Raw genomic sequence first — 20,600 nt, forward strand, 5'->3', positions numbered from 1 at the left:
CACACTTGTAAACGTATTCTTGCTTTAAAAGTGATTAAACTTATTCCAGAAATAAAGCATTGTTGTTTCGAACGGTTAGTTTAAACATTAAGCATAAATATGGTTAAACCCGTTAACACAAAACCCTCCAGTTGTAGCAGACCAGCATAGTAACGTCATAGTTTTGACAGAAATGGCAAGAACCAGAGCCAACAATATTGAAACTATCAAAAAACAAAGAAAAAAACATATATTAGAGCTGCTTGTATTACAGTGAACGGTAAAAAATAAAAGGGCTCGCAGTTAGTAGTAAAATATATTTATTGGTAATGTTATTATTCTAATACATTCCTCACAGACCCTGTATTGATACTGCAGTCTTGTAAAATCATGGTAAGTAAAATAATCCCATTATCTTTTTTTTGTCCTGAGTTAACCTGTGCCGTTTAAAAAAATATATAGAATAAACAGTTCTTCACAGTGTACAATTTTAAGGTACAAAACAAAAAGTGAACTTAAATATATAGTGATTAAAAAAAAAAGATGTTTAAGATATACACCCAAGATAGTGACATTGCTGAACATAATCACAGTACATTTGTTTAAAAAAGGCTACATAATTGCAAAATACAAAATATGTTCATGCTGCTCAGTAAAGTGAAAGGCTGACCTCTCTGAGGTATGTGAGAATACATTTTACATAGAATATTTATATAAAATATTAAATAATGCACATTTTAAAAACAATTGCCATTGTTAAAATATATACATAAAAACACCTATTATGAAACAAAATCTTTAGATTTAGATTCAGTTAGATGAGGTATTGCACTGAATGCAGGCTCTCCTGGCAGGAACTGCTTTAAAATGTATGAAAGCAGCATCTGTGGACATATACAAAGAATATAAAATATAAATATTGATATAATTTTATTGGATATTTATTTTAAACAAAAAAGATAAGTAATAACAATCTGTATAGTTAGAGTTCTTACATAGACCAGCTTCTTGTTTTCCTCAGCTTCCTGAAAGATCTTAAACACAGTTTCCACATCTGTCTTCTTGAGGATCAGAGAGTTTGAATCTAAAACCACCACAACAATTAGAATGAAGAAGCATAATATGAAAGACATACATTAAGGCATGAGAAAAATGTGTACATACATTTTGAATTTATAAGCTGCAAAGCCTTTTCCTTTGTCTCGTTTTTCTCCTCGCTTTCCCTCGGTGGCTGGGTAGGAGGTAAATTTCCCTCTGGCCACATCGTCTCCCGGAAACTGTCGATGTAGGATGCAATCTGAGCTTCAGTGGGATGCATCCTTTTTAAAAAGCTGTTTATTTTCCTGCATTGGAAGAATGCTTATCTTTAGCTGTAGACCCAAACAACCTATTGAGTAGACATGTTTTGGATAGATATGAAATGGCTTACTTCTTCACCAAAGGCTGGACTGGTTTTAGAATGGCATCAACAATGTTAATGAGGACAGAATTACCTGAAAAGAGAAAACAAAATCTTTTAGTTTCATTTCTAGTCAACCCTAAGGGCCAAACAGCACAAAGGAATGAAATCATACCAGTTATTTCCTTGAATAAATCAAATACAGCTTTAGTGGCTTCAACCTGCTCCCAGTTGCAGTGGGATTCCCTTTTCTGAGCTTGAGGCTGATTTGCAGTCTCTTCCTTGAGCTGTCCAGTTTTCTCTTTCACTTTGAACTTTTGGGGTCCATTTGACTTTTTGCTAGCCAACTTCTCTTTTTTGTGTGTTTTACTCCCAGACTGAGCACTTCTAATGCCATCGCCTGAGTCAATCTGTAGGGCTTCAGTAGAACCTGTGACTGAGCTTGAGATGTCATTGGAATATGCAGTAGGATTGACTAATTTTGACCTATTAACAAAGCTATCCAAGCTTTCTGTAAGACTGTCCTGTCCATCAGAAACCACATCCTGATCATCATCGTTGTCGTCCATATCTTGTTCTCTACTTCTGAAGGGGTCAATCTCTTCATTAGGGATTGAAAACTTTGTAGACAGTGGCCCCTCTGTAATGCTGCCCTTTGGCTCCTCAACTGTGTCGATGCAGGCTGGCTGTGCTGTCGGTCCAGTGTGAAATCCTGAGGCTCCTGCTTCATCAGCCTTATCCTCTCCTTTGGAGTTATGGGACTGGGAAATAACATAGTACAAATGAAATACATCACCACATGATGGCAGCATTCCCAAGCATTTACATGATTCTGGCACTCAAAGGCACTTCTAGCTAAATGAATGTTATATATTTACAATATATTTGGTTTAGTTATATATGAACACACAATATATTTGGACGAGATATCAAGTCTTTAATGTTGGATTTTTGTAAAAACCCAGCTGTTCGGTTTGTCCATATTTTTCTTTTTTCAGACTGCATGTATATTGGCCAAATTTACAGGGACAGGCGAAAATACATTGAAATGTATTTTAAAATAAAATACCAATACCTCAATTTTAGGTGTATCAAAATAAACTACAGAATACAGCAGCCAAAACATGCATCAAAATAAAATACTGTACTTTTGTATTTTAAAAATACTACAAAATACTTTTACAAGTTAGCACGAACCTTCTTTGCAAATCTTATCATATTAAATCCCTTCACCATTAAACTAACTTGGTGAATAAACAATGTTTGTTTTCCCTGTGCAAGTTTTAGCTGATTCTTTGCCATCTTGTTCAACTCTACTCCTTCTGTACATGAGAAGATATCTATATCTGTGTTTGTCATTTAATCATTTAGTAGAAAATTTGTACAAATTTCATACATAAAGTCCAGTTCAATGCAGATAATGAGTCAGAACATAGTACTATATCTGTCAGTTATGTTTCCATGCATTGTGTGGCCAGTAAAATTGACATATCTCTGTACAATTGCAGTTAACATTCTTATATTTTAAAATGGTGATGTATGAAGTATAAATTTTTTTTTGCAATTGGACTCTTCAATACTGAATGTAATACCTGATTTCTAAAAACTAAACATAGTTTTAGTAATTTGCATATAATGTCTTTAATAAAAACATGATATCTTAAAATTCCTAAAAATGTTGTTACGTTTTTTGCAAATAAACTCTTCATATATATCCTGCTGATGCGGAACCTGGTTCGGGTGTTTTTGACTAGTCTGTATAGACTGAATTGCTGTTTTATTAAATATTTGTGCTTCATATATTGTCCCACTTTGACAGGCAGACATCTTCATTAACTATACTACTTGTATTTTTATTAATCATTGTAGGTATTACCTTGATTTATTATGTATTGCACAATTTTCTTCTATACACCAAACATTATCCAACTTCTTCAATATAAATCAATTTCCTGTTATGATCTCAAGTCAAGGCAAATAACTGAGAAAGCACCAATCAGAGGGCACATTTTTATTATGTCAGCGTGTAGACTTAAAGTATTTTACAGTAATTTCAAACTACAAAATTACAAGACAACAACGCACGTTTCAAAACATGTTTGAAATACGTGTATCATAAATGCTGCCCATGTCTGGAATATGAGATTATATTATCTTTTTCTATTTGTAATATATTGATTTACTTTATTTCAATATATGTAATAAAAGAAGTTACTTAATTTTGAAATCTTCAATTATTCCTGTAATGGCAAAGCTAAATTTTCAGCAGATTTAACTTCCAGTCTTTAATGTCACATGATTCTTCGGAAATCACTCCAATTACGAATTTAGTGCACCACAAACATCTATTAATAATTTTTGTGTCCTGATAACACAAATGTGCAACCATGTAAGTCCATGTAATGTAGCAGTTAGAAAACTTTATAATATTACAATTCCAAAGGACGAACTGTATTATATCTAGCACGTTTTCAGTTGTGCAGCAGGCAAAACTTGTCATAATGTGCAATACTTCATGCATGCAAGGATTGCTGGTCTCGCTCTTTCACACGCTGTCCTAAAGGGAGTACTGTATGCTTGGTGCTTTTCCAATTACACTTATTACTAAGCCATACTTACATGCTATTTCAGACTGTATACTCAAAGTAGCATGGTAAACAATATAGGAAGCGCATCACGGGTTGTCATTGTTCAAAAATGAACCAATGTGAATATAAAACCATCTTTACCTCAATAAAGCAGGCTAGGCGGAATAGCGCTATTTACTTATGTTTTGTTGTAAACTAAATAAAAATCTATATTATTGATGTTGTAAAAGGAACCTTACGAAACTGAAAATAGTCACATTAATCTTTCGCCAGAAGATTTCAGTGGCTGAACAACACTTCCGTGCATATAATGGAACCCATTCGTAAAACACAATCTACATCAGCTTTGCGTGACTAAAATAGTTTTAAAGCATAACATTACCTGTCGAAGAGAAATACTTCAGCCATGGTGTCATCCTTCCTCCAGCATGGAAAAGTAACACCAATATTGATACATGATTTGAAAAAGTTTTGATTTAGCATGTTTTTTTCTGCTGTCACTTTTATTGTGGGAATTGTCGGCCAGACAAATTTTAATTGGATGAACATTTTTAGTCATATGCCTTAAGTACATTTATACATTTAAATCATTTACTTTAATCATTACTATTAGAATGTAAAGAGACTTTTAACCAGCATAAAAAATGTTTCTGAAGACAATCACCTATTGCGTCTTTAATGCTGATGATGACAATAGCTATGCTGACGTGTGTCCAAACCTGAATATGGTCAATTTGGTTAATTTACAATATTATCAAAGACCAGTATTCTAAAACAGACTTTTTTGTAACAATTTAAATACATTTTTAATCACTTCTAGCTGAATAAAATGGCAATTTACACCAACCCCAAACAATTTTAGTAGTGCATCATCAATTTTAGTACAAGCTAATCACAAAGTCTGGCTTTACCTCCTCTTCATCATGGCCAGGAGTCAGGAAGCTTGCAAGTCCATTCAGAAGAGTCCAGACACCTCCTTCATGTTCCTTATCATTCAGCAGCCGTGCAAACGGACACAAGAACTGAAATACAGGCTGAGTGTGACCGAGCTGTTCGTCAGAGACCAACACCTGCAAGGAAACCAGAGGAAAACCTTTATTTCTACAGGAAGCTCCCTCTTAAAGTTTGAAAAGTGTGTCTGCCGACTTACCTGTAAAAAGTGCTCCAATGCTAATTTAACTTCCTCTGCATATGCACCATCAAGTTCCTTCTTTGTTTTCTCAACTATTGCAGATACAGAAGGTAAAGAGGAAGTATCCTAAAAATAATAACATTGTTTTTAAATGCAGGGAACTACAATATTTGTAAATATTAAAATAGTATACCTACAGTAAAGCACCGAAATAGTTTGGGATGCACAAATTTCTCACCATTTCCTCTCTCACCTGCCAGAGGCTATGAAAATGAAGTATATCTGACTGGGTCTTTTTCACATCCCAGTGGAGATTCTCAGGGTTACTGCTCTCTTCAAGGTGAACAGTGAAACAAAGCTCTTCATCCTCCTTCTCAACCTATGACATTTATTTATTTGAAATGATTCACATCAACTTAAACGGCATTGTTTAGCTTTCCGTGTACACCTTACATCTGTAACACGGACTGCCCACTTCCCCACACGCCACATCTCATATGAAAGCTTAAACTCCATCATATCCTCTTGGACAGTTGTAAGGTAAACATCCGCATCGCTGTCCTTAAAAAATAAAGCACAGGGAGACTCAACTGCACCAAGAACTTCATAAATCAATTCATTGTTTATATTTTCTGGGGTTTTCCTTACATAATCCGAATCCAGGAGGCTTCCTATAGACCCATCTCTGCTGATTGCACCATCGCCTTCAATGACAGCAGATCTGCGTGCTGATTTAGCCCTAAAACATAGAAGCTCTTGCTCCATCTTCTTAAGTTTTTTCTTTTTGGCTTTCTTTGCTTTGACCTTATCAACAAGTTTAGAGAAGTGTTCTTTGATCTTGTTACCTGCTTATAAAACAGAGAATCAAGTCATGAGAAAAACATTATTAAATTGCACCCTAATATATTAGTCCCAAATCAAATTAGCAAACTACATCACCCTTCTTTTTTTCTTTCATGTCTTCAGACCTACAATCATCAGCGTCGTCTGTCAATCTGTGGAATTTCAATCCTCAAGGTTAAAATCCAAAAAATGCACCCATATGAAATTGAAAAATATACTAAAGGGCTTTTCACTCTTTAAAATCTTGGGTTATTCATGATTATTCCTAGGTATGGATATACTAACTTTTCACTTTGTACAATCATAAACACTAAGGTGACATTCCTTATTTCGTGTCTGTGTCATTGATGTGAAATGTTGACACTGTACACTATACCAGTGAAAACCGCAGTGTGAAAATCCCTTAAGTATTAAGATGACTTACACTTCTGCTTCTTCACTTCCAGTGGAGGATGGTGTGCCTTCTCTATCGGAGTTTAGCAGGTCTCCTACTGAACTTTTAGGAGTTACTCTGTCCATTTGCAAAACGATCATGTGATTCAGGGTGTCTGGATTACAAAGGCATTTCACAAGCACATCAAGTGCTGGAGAACAACACCAGGAGGAACCAAAAAAATAAATAAAAATGACTGTATTAGTAAAAATATGTATTCGAATTAGTACTGCACAAAAATAACAAATTATCCATTACTTCTCTTGCTCCTTTTTACATAAATATACACTACCGGTCAAAAGTTTGGGGTCAGTTTTTTTAGATAAAATTATTCTGTTTAAGGCGGCATTTATTAAAATGTAAATATATATATATATATATATATATATATATATATATATATATATATATATATATATATATATATATATATATATATATATATATATATATATATATATATATATATATATAAAGATATTTCTTTATTACTTATTTTATGTAGTTTCAAATGAAATTATTACTCCAGTCATTATTTGCTTTTATTACTATTAGTATTAATCATATTATTAATAATAATGATAATAATATTAATAACAATAAGTAATATTAGAGTGATTTCTGAAGGATCATGTGACTGAAGACTAGAGTAATGAAGCTGAAAATTCATCTTTAAAAAAAAATAAATAAATAAAATAAAAAAATAAAAATCACTGGATTAAATTATTCAATTTAATTTGTAAACAATTTTTGATCCGATATTTTATAGTGCAATAACATTTCACAATTTTACAATTTGCACTGTATTTTTGATTAAATAAATGCAGCTTTAAATGCAGGATAAGCTAAACATTTAAAACTCCTACTGACCCCCTTTTGACCTGTAAAGTATATGTTCAACATTTCTCCTGTATTTTTCCACAAAAGTTTTATTTTTAGTCACAAAAGAGTTACTTGCATTTAATATATTTTGCATGTATATAAATCTACTTTTATAAGATTATTGTGTTGCAGACATCACAACACAAATATCACACAAACACTCATAACACAGCCAATTAATGTAATTTAGAATTTATTAATGAAATGCAGTTTTGTTTTTATTGATACGTCCCTGTACTGAGGCACAAAAAAATGTAGATGGACAAGACTTAAACAGTAAAAGTGTGCTGAAACAATGCTTGAAGCAATAAGTGATAAAGAATGTTTGTGTTAGAGATACAGTCCCACTCTGAGGAATGAATGATGCCTGATAAATGCTTGGAATGTTCCGATCATTAAAAAGATCTTTAGAAAGTGTTTCAGTATGTAAAAGGTCAGTAGGACAAACCTTTAGTTGCTAGAATCTCAGTCAGGAGACACTGGTAGAGTTTTGGTTCCCAAAGGTACTCCGGGAAAAGGTTTCGCACCAGAGCTTCAGAGAAAGTCCTGAGGATTGCCATTTCCTCAGACCTTGAACTGAACGCTAAAGACCTAAAGTAAACAAGAAAAAAAAAGTCTAATCAACATACTGACTCATTTTAGTAGCAATATTCCTGGAACTGCCTCAGGTGATCCGTCATGAGTTATGATGGAAAGTCCATAAGTTTTGGCACAGGTTTTAAAACATGAGCTCAAGAATCATAAGACCAGAGTTCTGCATGTGGTCTCCAGAATGCAAGAAAGCAAAAAGAAGAAATACCACAATATGATGTCACTCTAGTCAGACTAAGTCATAATTTCCTTAAAATATATAGGGTGTACGTGATGACAAAGACAAATATGTTCACCTGTCTGACTGCTTTGCACTGTGCAGGTGTTGAGTGAGGATCCGAATACAACCCACACTGGTAGAAGACAGATCAAAGTTTTTGGCCTTACAAATGACTTTCTCCACAACCAGAGTGAACTCTTTCTGTAGTGCCCTATGGAGGGGCTGACTGTCACCAAGTTCTGGGACATTGTACCATGGCTGGATCAGGTGAATATAGGCATTTTTAAACACTGAAAAAAAAAGCATACATATAATTACACAGTTGTAGTAATCTCTTGTACAGGGTTCACATGGGCCCTTAAAAGTGAGTTAATCTGAAGAAAAATAAAATCAAGGCCCTGAAATTTTTGTGAAAATAAATAAACAGTGATACAGGTCCTTGAAAATGCTTGAATTTATTTTGTGCTGCATTTATTTTGCTGCATCGCTTGCTTGATTCTTGTTAGTTATGCGTTATGTTTAGTGTTTCCTATGAAAGTAACTACATTGAAGCCTATTGACTCAATATAAACAAGCAGTTAAAATCATGGACTCAAAGCCTATGCGCTGGCATCTTTGTGAAGTTTTATGTAAACACAACCTTTTTAGTTTTGATAGTTTTATTAAAGTTTAATTATCTTAAATTGGTTTTTAAATGTTTAAATAACCATGTTCCAGTCCTGTTTTCTGATCTAATCAGTAGGCATCAGACCTCTCACAGAGTCACATGGGCAACTGCTAATGGTGACTGTCTCGAGCCAAAGTTTAAGACCTCTTTTGGTCAATCTGTTTTTTCTGTAAAGGGAGCCAAACTGTGGAATGATTTACCTGTTAGCCTAAAATCAGAAAGTAATATAAATATTTTAATAGTGTTCTTAAGAAGTGGTTAAAAACAAAACAGCAGTGTTTGCACAAATAGTCTACTGTTAGTTTGTTGGATCATGTCGCCTTTGCTTTTGCCTTCAGTAGTTTTATGTAAATAAATATAATGTTGTGTATATTTATTTATTATATTTCCACTTTGTCAAGCCTCCTGTGGACAGGTGTTGAGAATTAGCAAGTTTGCTAAAACACTTAAACAAATGCATTTAGTTGTCCAGTGTAATTGTGATGTCCATGTCAAATAAATAAATACTTTGATTTGTATTTGGTCATGACTTATCTTAACAAGAAAAGCAATTCCATGTTTCATTAAATTAAATATTTAGGCAACAGAGGTTCATTGGCACGTGAAAGTTATGCCCAAGTTCAAACGGCAAGAATACTTATATTTCATATATTCATAGGTTACACGAACCAATAAGCTCTTTCAAATGAAATCTACACAAAGGTTAATATAGGCTCATTTGAAAATGCAGTATAAGATGTACTGAATGTTCTTAATTTTATGCAAAACGAGGAATACGACCAATAGGATATCAGATCTCTGTCGTATGGCCAAAATTAAATGGAAAAAAACCTATTTTGCATACTTGTGTTTGACACATGAAAACTGAAACAATATCTCTTACAAGGAAAGACGATACAAACTTGTTCTCACTTGACATTGCATACGTGAATTTGCATTTAGTCATTACATTTGCCCAAAGTGACTTACAATTGAGGAGGCATTCAGAGATTCAGCAAGACGAGGTAATACACACAAGAAGTGCTAGTTATTCAAAGGAACTTGTTGGTGCTCAGAGAATTCAGTGCTAGAGTAAGAGAGTTTTTTTATTTGATAGACAGTATTGGTTTTTAAGGGTATTTGACCTGTAATAGTCAATGAATGTAAAGTCAGTCAATGTGTGGGAACCCTGCTTGTAATACCACGTATATCTACCAACTTTGGTAAAGACATGAAAAGGGCATTTCCTGAGATCAGCCACACAAACCTATGAAACATTATCATATGATCTGATAATCAGCACACGGTCATGTTTACTACAAAAATACAAAACAAAAAGTGTCATGAGAATTCTTTCGGTTTTTATCTCTAGACATGCTCAGTGGGTGTGAAGCTTGTAAGCAACAAAATGATTTATTTACCTTGAAGGAGTGACCGGTGCACATTTGGACATTGTGTTGTCTGAGGCACAGATTGTCCGGCTCCATCATCAGTCTCATCGCTGGCCAATATGTGACTTATCTTTACCTGAAACAGGATGATTAAGGTGTAAAGTATTATAACCTCCAGTAATTTCACTGATGATGTGTGACATTCGACTCATCAATACCAAAATTAGGTCAGTAAGAGTTTTGCTGTGTTTACTTAAAGACACCACACTTGGAGACATTAGGAAGTAAAAGCAGTCCGGTGGCTTTTTTTTGTATGTGAGAACCAGAACTAGTCTTAACTAGAGAATTTAATAACTCCGCTGTTAGCCTTCTTTGCTGATTATGCTTCCCAAATTTATCTTCCAATGTGTTTTTTAATTAATCCATTTACAAGAAACATTGCAGAAACAGTGCTCAGCATATACAAGTACACCCCTCACAAACCTATCTTTTAAATTAATATTTTTAATAAGAAGCTAGATAATATTACATTTGTACATATACATTAGATTAGTCAGCACTGAAGCCAAATCTGGGGCTTATCTAAATTAACTTACGATAACAGTCCAAAAACTAGTGGAGGAGCGCGGGGCACAAAGTAACGCAGGGTAAAATGTAACACAGTTTTAAGGTATTTGCTCAGGGTTAACCATGGCATGATTCCGAGGTTTTCACCACAGTGACGGCAGATGTCTTCCTGCCAATTATAGTAAAAGTTCAGCGAAATTTGGATGAGAAACACAGGAGTAGGCATGGCACCATAACCGGTTTCAAGGTATGCCATGGTTTGGAAAAGTCAAGGTTTTAAAACCGACGAAATTTTCTGTAATACCGTTCCTAAAGCATGTGTAGGATTTTTTTTTACATTTATTTAATATTTTATTATATTTTTATTTTTATTTTAGTTTTTAGGACAACAGTCAAAGATTCATTTTAATTATTTAGACTGACATGTTTATTGCTCCAAATAATTCAAAATGTTTCTCAAAATAAAATATATTGTGTTTAAAGGGTGGGGGTGGGGGGGGGGGTTTACCCACACATTTATGAAGATTATATTTTAAAGGAATAATCACAATACCGTGAAACCGTTAAACCGTGATATTTTTATCCAAGGTTATCATACTGTCAGAATCTTATATTGGCCTATGTCTACACAGGAGAAACCATTTTTGCAGCATAATAGTATTTTTTATTATAGTCAATTTTTTTTCCTTTTTAAAAATCTGTGGAAGTATGTAGGCCAAGTAAAATCTTATACTCTTGTGATAACCGTCTTCTAGTCTAAAAGATGGAACCATTTTGAAATATGTAAAACACACACAGTGACTGCCAGCCAGTTTTGAGAAAAACACGACACAGCAGGGTTAGTTGTAACAGGGTGTTACAAATAAGCCACACACTGCTGGACACCAATTAAACTAACAAAATATTTTTGGAATTTTGAGGTTATGTTGAGAACTTTTAAATAAAATGTTTTAATAGAAAATATTTTTTAATAGACAAAAATATATATTTTATTGCTAATACTACAAATAAATGCATTGTATAATAATGAATAATAATCCAAATAAAACCAAATGTGTTTATCCAATAAATAAATAAATACTGTGCTATGTAGAGTAAAAAATAAAATGAGTTAAGTACTGAGGAAATACAGCTACTATTTAAAGTAAACTGGATTGAAATTGTGTAAAATCTGCCTTTTTAAGCATGTGTTACAACCAACCCTCTGTCTGTTACAACTTGTAAGTAGTAACATTTATACTCCTGTCCAGCAATGTTATATAGAAAAATATTAAATGCAAATTTTTAAAAAAGAGGAAAAATCAAGAAGTAAAATTTTTTTAAAGACTTACTTTTTGTAGGTTGCATTTATATATATATATATATATATATATATATATATATATATATATATATATATATATATATATATATATATATATATATATCATGAATTTAATAGTATTATCCTTCAATTTCTAAATATGTTCAGTGAATAAAATATTATTTTTATAAATATATCTGTTTAATCAATCTGTTTTGTTAAAATGCACAAAAATACATTGCCTATATTCACTGAGAAATGGATTAAAATATTCATTTTCAAAATGGGTTGTACTTAATTATGCTGAGCACTGCATGTGTCGTATTACCATGTTGAAAATATTTGTTTTGTTTTGTTTTTAGATGGAAACGATGGTTGTTTAGATGAGAGATTATCAAGAATCAGCTGGTAATCCCATCCTAATGAAACCAAACTGGTTTTGAAAACTGGTCAACCAGCAATTGACAACCAGATTTTACACCATGTCAACAACTCCATGCACATGTTCCAAATAATGACAGTAATAACAGCATAAGTATTCATATCCCTAATGTTCTCAATTTACACACGTTAATGTATACACTCATATTCAACTCATCTGTATTTCTATAGCGCTTTACAATGTAGATTAAGTCAAAGCAGCTTAACATAGAAGTTCTAGTAAATTGAAATTGTATTAACTAAACTGTATAATTTTAAATAGCAATCACTGATGGTTACCTGTTGAATCGTTTCCTCAAGCGTATCATCCGTCTGAGTGCTTCGTTCACGGTCTTGCTTTTTGAAAGGGAAATTGAAAAGGCATAAAAAACAAAAGAAAGCTTGTGTCCATATCTGCCCAAACTCTGAGAAGTACCAGACGAACACAAATATGATGGCGAGGAAGCACCGCCAAGTGTACATTTTACAAAAAGTTCAAGTTCAGGAGGAAATTCCGTCGTATTTGAGCTCTTCATTAGTTCATATCAACCCAACAGTTTAACTCTCTCTACTCTTGCCTTCATCTAGACAAACGAGATTCTAATAACTGCCTAGAGAACCGGAAGGTAAGTGTTTATGGTTTGAGGAACTTGGGATTGTAATGTGATTGGTGCACTTGAATATGTCGTAGTATTCTGTGCAGTGTCTGGACGAAACCATTTCAAACAAATTATTTTAAAAACAATTAATTGCGGCAGGTTTACGGTGTATGTAATTAAAAATGTTATAAAATAAGCACAATGAAAATACTTGATTTAAACAGGCATCATGAGGAATAAAACAAAGCAAACAGTTAATTTATGATTTATCCTATTTGTCTGATCTTTGCCGCAGGGAGGCGCTCTATGGATGAGTTCATTTGTACAAAGAGGTAGAGATGCAGGGTTTTATTCCTGAAGTGACACAAAATGTAACATATTACCTGTTCATGTTTCATGAATTTGAAAGAAAAAAATAAGTCTTATAGGCCTAAATGCATAACAGCAGGTTAACTTTGCCAACATTTCTTCAATATATTTCTATAACGGTATTTTTAGGACTCCTAGGGAAAATGTTTGGAGAGAAAAAAATCTTTAAAATATAGTTAAAGCAATTACAATAAATATTTTAATTAATAAAGCAATAAAGATATAATAAATAAATAATTTAGGAGTAACAGAAACGCAATTAAAATCTGAGTCAATCCAATAATTCATTGTGTAGAGATTTGTATATATGCGTGTACCTGTGTGCTTTTATCCGAGTATATATTTGTTGTTTATTTTGCTTTATTTGTCCATACATTCGTTTGTTGGTTTATTTTACAATGCTTGTTTGTCTGTTGTTTGTGAATCGCTTTGAGTCGCACTTATGTAGAAATACTATTACTTTTACTAGGAATGTATTATTATTATTATAATTAAACAATCAACAGTCATAATTATAAAATAATTAATACAGAATGTGATGAAATAAGTCAAAAACATTACCATAAATTCATTCAAATAAATTATATATTAAAATACAAATGTAAATACAAATTATATTAAAATGAGTAAAAAAAAATACTTATAATAAAAAAATCTACAATTTGTACCCTCATAATAAAACATATTCACAGTATAAATTCACAGATTTTTTATACAAGAAACTATATAGATCCCTTTTACTATTTAGGAGGGAAGGGGGTGGCATCTGAATGAAAGTAAACCCCTATTCAATTTGTTTATTTCTATAGTACTTTACTATTTAGATCAGGGGTGTCCAAATTTTTTTTGTATGAAGGGCCAAAAACCAAATATCATTTAAGAGCCGTGAGCCGAAGGTACATATACCAAACTGTATTACATTAAACTTGCCATATGTAAATGAATTATTTATTTAATAATATTTCAAAATAAATAGAAAGCGTTACTTTATAATCGGATTCACTAATGCAGTATAATTTTTTAAATAACTTACTGCAATAAAAACCTAAACAGTCACATTTATACCACAGTGGAGTTCGATGCTGAATACACTAGTCATGCAGAATCTGCCTTTGACTTGATTTGCTTGGCCAAATTGTCAGGTGACAAAATGTACATTTAAACAAAATCTGATTAATTGACACCATTTAATTGAAACATCTAAATTTAGTTAGCTTTTAACAATAAAACAAACAATAGGGTTACATTAAATTAGAATTCACAATCTCTAAAGCATCTCCATCATTCTCTCTCTTTTCTCAGATGGATGGCAGGCCAAATCAAAGGTTTCCATGGGCCAACTTTTGCCTTGCGCCCTAGTTTGGGCATCTCTGTTATAGATTTTGTCAAATCAGCTTAACATAGAGGAAGTTCTAGTAAAATGAAGCGGCTTCAGTTTAGCTGTCACAATTGAAGTTATGTGTAATGTAAATGTCTGAAAGCTGAAACACCTGAGAGGAACTGAGAAACTCCACCGATGCGCGGCTCCACAAATCCCAAACCAAGCAAGCCTGTGGCGAGGAACAAACTTTACCAATAGAAGAAAAGTGAAGTAAAGAGAAAAAAAAAGCTTCACATGACCAGTTCTCCTCTGCACAAACATCTATTCTATGGTATATAAAGTACAAATGCCATCACATTCATAACCATACACCATGGGCCTCAAACTCAATTCCTGGAGGGCCGCAGCTCTGCAGTTTTGCTCCAAACACAGCTGATCAAACTAATCAAGGTGTTCCAGATTATGAGAGATTATTAAGCAGGTGTGAGTTGGAGGTGATGGGGGCTAAAATCTGCCGAGCTGTAGCCCTCCAGGAATTGAGTTTGAGACCACTGCCATACACTGAAAAAAATGAATTCTTAACACACAACTCTGCCTCCTGCTGGCGTAACATTTTAACCTGCTTGGAAATGGGACCAGAAAGTTTTTTTTTTTTTTGGACCAAATCCATGTCAAATTCGAGTCACTAATGGTTGAGTACAGAGAATACTGTACATCCACTACAGCAGGATCAGCCGCCGAGACGAGAAACCCTGCAGGTTCACTCAGGCAGCTGGCATATGATTAAACCGCCATAGTCACATGATGGGGTAGAGCCTGCTGCCGCTACTGCCAGCCAGAGATTAAACCCGTAAAAATAGAGCCCTATGACTGAACCTATATAAGTCATGTGATGAGCGAGTAGAAGCTGCTGCCAGCCAGCGCGAGTTTGAACCGCCTTTACAGGAATTACGTCACACCCGACATGAGTGTCAGAAGCACAGCCAGCCTATGTTCAGAGCATGCAGCGGCGCGTCTGGTTCTTGTGTAATCAGTTCATCCTGTTAACGCCTGTAATGCATGTGGAATTTTGTCATTTGTTCCACTAAACCTAATATATTTCTCTCCTGGAAGCGTCGTAAATGCCATATTCCATGTGCATATACAGATAAGTGATACTTGATCATTTGCTCAGCCTCCAGTTATTGCAAATCTTTTGGGTTTCTTTAAACACATAGCTTTCATTGTATATTACTACTATGGACATTGGTTTCAGGCATTTTTCAAAATATATCCTTAAAAATAACAGAATATAAAAGAAAAAAACTCAATGCACTTTCACTGTTGAATAAACTATAACCTTAACTCTATTTGAATAATGCTGATATTTATATTAGTGAGTGTAAAATATGGAAAAACAAAAAGCACTTAATTGCATATGTACAGGGTTCCTACTCTTTCATGGACACCAAATTCAAACACTTTTAAAAGCACTATTATTTTAAATCGAGCACCTTTGTAATTCACACCCCCAGCATGTAGCTCCATTTAATATTTACATTAAATTGTCCTAATGATGATGTTTTGAATGTCATTTTTGAAAATGTTGACCGTTTTAAAGTAATGTTCAAAAAACTTTATTATTTGTCAGTTTGTGTATAAGATTGAAATTTAAGATCTTTAAATAAATTTCTTAGTTTTTTTAATTCAGGTTTTGAAAGCAGAATAGTACAATTGGCGAACACCATAAACTTTAAATTTAAGCATTTTCAGGTACCTTTGTATGCATTAATGTACTTTCCAGGCCTTGTATTTATGTCTGAAAATCAAGCACTTTCAAGAAGCGTGGGAACCCTGTATGTAAAAAAAATTAAACCCAATAGAAATCAAAACCTAGTTTAATAAACCAAGTAGTCAACATTAAGCGGATCAAAAAATAATCTTTAGATATAAATGGATGTGGTTTAATAGTTTGACAACTTTGGTGAAAGGTCGAGTTGCACTTTATGTTTACTGTAGTTCATTGCACCCATTCAGAAAGCAGTCCCCTATTTATCCCTGCTGAACATCTTGTAATACTGTACTCAGGAACCCGCCATGCTTGAAGTGAAGGTGATGCAAGGACGGATTAGTGCGCTAATTTACGACTAGCTTGATGTCTACTAAGCGGTCACCAAGGTTTTTAGCGTAGGAGGGCACACACAAGCAGCCTTCTCCAATTGGAGATTGCACGAGAGAAGAGCACTTAAGCTTGTAGCAGTTAAAACCTTTGGTTTCATTCAGGTTTCTTTAGCATTTATAAAACACCTTGGCTAAGTAGTACAATTTTAGGACTACAAGCACTAAGAAGTCTAAATCAGGGGTCCCCAAACTTTCATATGAAGGGCCAAAAATATCACAGAGCAGTGGGCCAAAGATAAATATACCAAACTGTTTTTACATTAAAAGTTGCCATGTGTAAATTTCATAAATTTAAAATAACTTTATAACTTACTGCAAAAAAAAAATAAAAAATCCCCTTTATTAAATTTATGGAGTTCAATGCTGAATACACTAGTCAAGCAGAATCTGCCGCTCACTAAAGCCACTGCATTGTTCTCTATTCGTCAGCATGTACACTAATCCAAAATTACAGCATTAAAATTGAAACATTTAATTTCAGTTTCTTTTTTTGCAGCTTAACAATAAAATATCTAAAGCAAACCCATCATTCTCCCTTCTCATAAGGCAGGCATAAATCAAAAGCATCTTTTGTCTAAATTAAAAAAAAAAAAAAAATGCAGATGCAAATATACAGCATAAAAAGTGCAGCTCTAATGAGGCCTTCAAAGTAAATGAGACCTGGAGAAGTGAATTTCAGAGCGGTACCAGTGTCTCCTCAGCTATCCTTGGCTCAGACTCAAGTACAACTTCGGAGGGCCAACAGGGTATGAGGTTCCGTCTCAGGAAACAAATCGCTATTCGACACCAGAGAACATGTCTGAAGGCATGTGCAAAGCCCAGTCTTTGAATAAACACTTGGACACTACTATGTGACAGCTCTGTGGTAGTTTGAAGGTGCTGGAAGTCATTTTAGCTAGAGTAAAAAAATGTCATACTCCCCTAAAAGGGCTTTTGAACCAACATAACTCAAGGGTTGGTAAAATGCAAAGCAACCTGCAAGTTTAGTTTGCTGACTTGTTTAAGGGTGGAGACGGCATTTGTTTGATTAAAATTAAAAACAGGGCAATATTTATTGAACAGCTGAACTACAACAGCTATAATAAAATAAAATACAGGACAAGAAAATAGTGTAGGTTCATTCAGTGGGTCTTTATTGATGCAGACTAAAAACAGACCGGCTGGAAAACAGGTAGATTTTAGTACCTGGCATTCTTTCGTTCTTTCTTTCTGGGAATGACAGTACGGTGAGGGGAACAAAAAGGAGAGATGAACGGGGCAAAAGAAAAACCGCAAAACAATTTCCCCCAGTACAACTAGTACTGACATACTAGTTGGTCCCTATAAATAAGGCGGAATTTGAGAGTCCTTCCAAATGTACAAGATATGTTACAGTTAAACATCTCACATTGAATGGTGGACAGGAAAACATTTAAATGACCTTCTTCAGCTCATCATACAAGACCAGCACAAAGGCGCCACCCATGCCTCTGAGAACGTTAGACCAGGCTCCCTTGAAGAAAGCCTTGCCACCCTCATCACGTGCGATCTTCCTCCAGCAGTCAATTGTGCCACTGTACATGATGTCAGCTGTAACAAAAGAAAAAACGAGATTAACCCACTGCCCAAATTAGTCATTTTGAAGAGAAAACATAGAAAATGAGATCAACTGACCTCCTTTACGTCCAGACTGCATCATCATACGACGACGGACTGTGTCGAAGGGGTAGGAAGCAAGACCAGCAACAGCAGTCACACTCTGAGCAATCATCCAGCTGACAACAATATGGGTGTTCTTGGGATCGGGCAGCATACCTAAAGACAAAAATGCAGATGTAACAAATGCAACAACAGCACACACCATTGATGACACCTCAAATGCATCCAGGACTCACCCTTGGCTGTGTCATAGATGCCGAAGTAGGCAGCTCTGTAAATGATGATACCCTGCACGGACACGTTGAAGCCCTGGTACAGACCTCGGATGCCATCAGATTTGGAGATCTTTACCAAGCAGTTACCCAGGCCACTGAACTCTCTTTCTGCTCCAGCCTTGCCGACATCGGCAGCAAGACGGGTTCTTGCGAAGTCGAGGGGGTACACGAAGCAGAGGGATGTGGCACCGGCAGCACCACCTGATGCCAGGTTACCAGCGAAGTACCTCCAGAACTGGGTGCGCTTGTCCACACCGTCAAGGAAGATCTTCTTGTACTTGTCCTTGAAAGCAAAGTTGAGGGCCTGTGTGGGGAAGTATCTGATGACGTTGGCCAAGTTTCCTCTCCAGAATGACACGAAGCCCTGCTCCTTGGGGATACGCACCACGCAGTCCATAATGCCCTTGTACTGCTTATCCGCTGTAATCTGTTTGCTAGCATGTTGCACCTGTAAACAGAAGAGAAAAAGTCAATGAGCATACTGAATGAAGAACGTCTCAATGAATGGCAGTGATTAGATTTAAGAATTGAGATAAGCAGCAGCAACTAAAACCTGCTGGAAAATGTTTCAAATAAGACAACGACTTTGGAGAACAAAACGAGAAATCAGAACACGTGATACCGAAAAAACGAAAGAAGCCGGTATGGCGCAAAATGCTCGACATCTTCCGGTAGGTGATTTCCGCAATATATTGACTGACAAGAAAAGCAAAACTGCTTAAATTGGTTTTAAAGCTGTAAAAGTAACAAATACATAACACTTAATGAATTTGGTAACCGTGAAACGTTCATAAAGCAGCTTGTCCTCTTAAACAATAGCAGGGTCTTCGTTGTCCTAGGGCGCGAGCATTAGCTTGCAAGCTAGCAATAAAGGCCTAGCCATATCCAGGCCTCCCCTTCTCGCGACCTTGGCGGAATCACAGAGGATGCTTTTTACCGCGTTTCGCGTAGCAGCTAACAAAATAACTTGAAATGGGTTTCTCAAATCGTTAAATTAACAATAATGACGTTTAGCCATACTACATTTTGGTGATTTGGTCATCAATAAGCTGAGGAATGTCTCGGTCTGTTCTCTCGAGTAGGATCGTTAACGTAAAGGTTACAAGCACTGAAGGCCCCGTCCATCCCTTACCGAAATATTTGACGCCCTGTTCGGTTTAAAACGACTCAAAAAGCATTTAAACATCCAAACACAAAAAGCTACTGAGATGCAAAATAACTGAAGATGTCTACTATGACAATTGGCGGTTCTCCATACGAATGTCCACTAAAACAAGCCATTAAAAAAGCGTAGATTTAAAATCTGAAAATGTCATTACGTTTCATTACAGAAGCATAAATCGACCTAGCGTTACTCTGTTCTCATAGTATTCAAGGATGAATCATCAAGTAATCGCAATTATTAAAAATCTGATATTATATAATCTTGTTAATATCACTGCGTATATCTACCTGAAGCAGCAGCTTGACTCTCTCAATGGGGGCCACGGCGGTTTTAGAGATAGCAGCGGCAATACCCCCGGCCAAGAAGTCCTTGGCGAAGGAGATGGCGGTCTCACTCATTGTTGGATGTTCTTGGAGAGGTGTCGCTTGAAGAGGTCAATCCCGCTCTGCCGCAGGACTAGCGTGGAATGCCGGCTGATTCGAAATGGCCGATTGAAAAGTTGAGACGACGTTTTTAAAAGGTTCGTCTCGCGAGACGAACCGTACCCAAGATTCTCAGACATGATTGGACAATCGGTGAAACGTCATGGATTCCAGGGGCGGGGCCGTCGTGTGATGACGGAGTTGAATGGCTCAAAGTTAGTAAGGTAACCTTAAGCCTTCTCAAGGTGGAAAGCGTA

The 20,600-nt window shown here is 35.1% G+C and overlaps 2 protein-coding genes across 5 annotated transcripts; both read right to left on the bottom strand.

Annotated features, from left to right (window-relative positions):
- Positions 1–282: 282 nt before the first annotated feature.
- Positions 283–13,012, bottom strand: si:rp71-46j2.7 (uncharacterized). Of its 4 annotated transcripts, XM_056472545.1 has the most exons (16): positions 12,695–13,012; positions 10,135–10,240; positions 8,144–8,357; positions 7,705–7,847; positions 6,366–6,525; positions 6,038–6,093; positions 5,747–5,946; positions 5,552–5,659; positions 5,337–5,477; positions 5,117–5,224; positions 4,878–5,036; positions 1,554–2,139; positions 1,409–1,472; positions 1,144–1,322; positions 975–1,063; positions 283–863 (listed from the first exon to the last, which is right to left on the bottom strand). In XM_056472545.1, exons 1-16 carry the CDS (start codon positions 12,875–12,877, stop codon positions 762–764), a joined length of 2,598 nt encoding a protein of 865 aa, XP_056328520.1. In that variant the 5' UTR covers positions 12,878–13,012; the 3' UTR covers positions 283–761. The 4 variants fall into 4 exon arrangements, with proteins under 4 accessions (XP_056328520.1, XP_056328518.1, XP_056328519.1 ...); XM_056472543.1 differs by having other exon boundaries at positions 5,552–5,943; XM_056472544.1 differs by having other exon boundaries at positions 5,352–5,477; positions 5,552–5,946.
- A 4,943-nt stretch (positions 13,013–17,955) lies between these two features.
- On the bottom strand, positions 17,956–20,412 carry slc25a5 (solute carrier family 25 member 5). The gene is made up of 4 exons (XM_056471667.1): positions 20,209–20,412; positions 18,718–19,204; positions 18,497–18,637; positions 17,956–18,412 (listed from the first exon to the last, which is right to left on the bottom strand). Exons 1-4 carry the CDS (start codon positions 20,317–20,319, stop codon positions 18,255–18,257), a joined length of 897 nt encoding a protein of 298 aa, XP_056327642.1. The 5' UTR covers positions 20,320–20,412; the 3' UTR covers positions 17,956–18,254.
- Positions 20,413–20,600: the final 188 nt, after the last annotated feature.

Source organism: Danio aesculapii, chromosome 14 (genome assembly GCF_903798145.1).
Source record: "Danio aesculapii chromosome 14, fDanAes4.1, whole genome shotgun sequence".
In the NCBI taxonomy this organism is placed as follows: domain Eukaryota; kingdom Metazoa; phylum Chordata; class Actinopteri; order Cypriniformes; family Danionidae; genus Danio; species Danio aesculapii.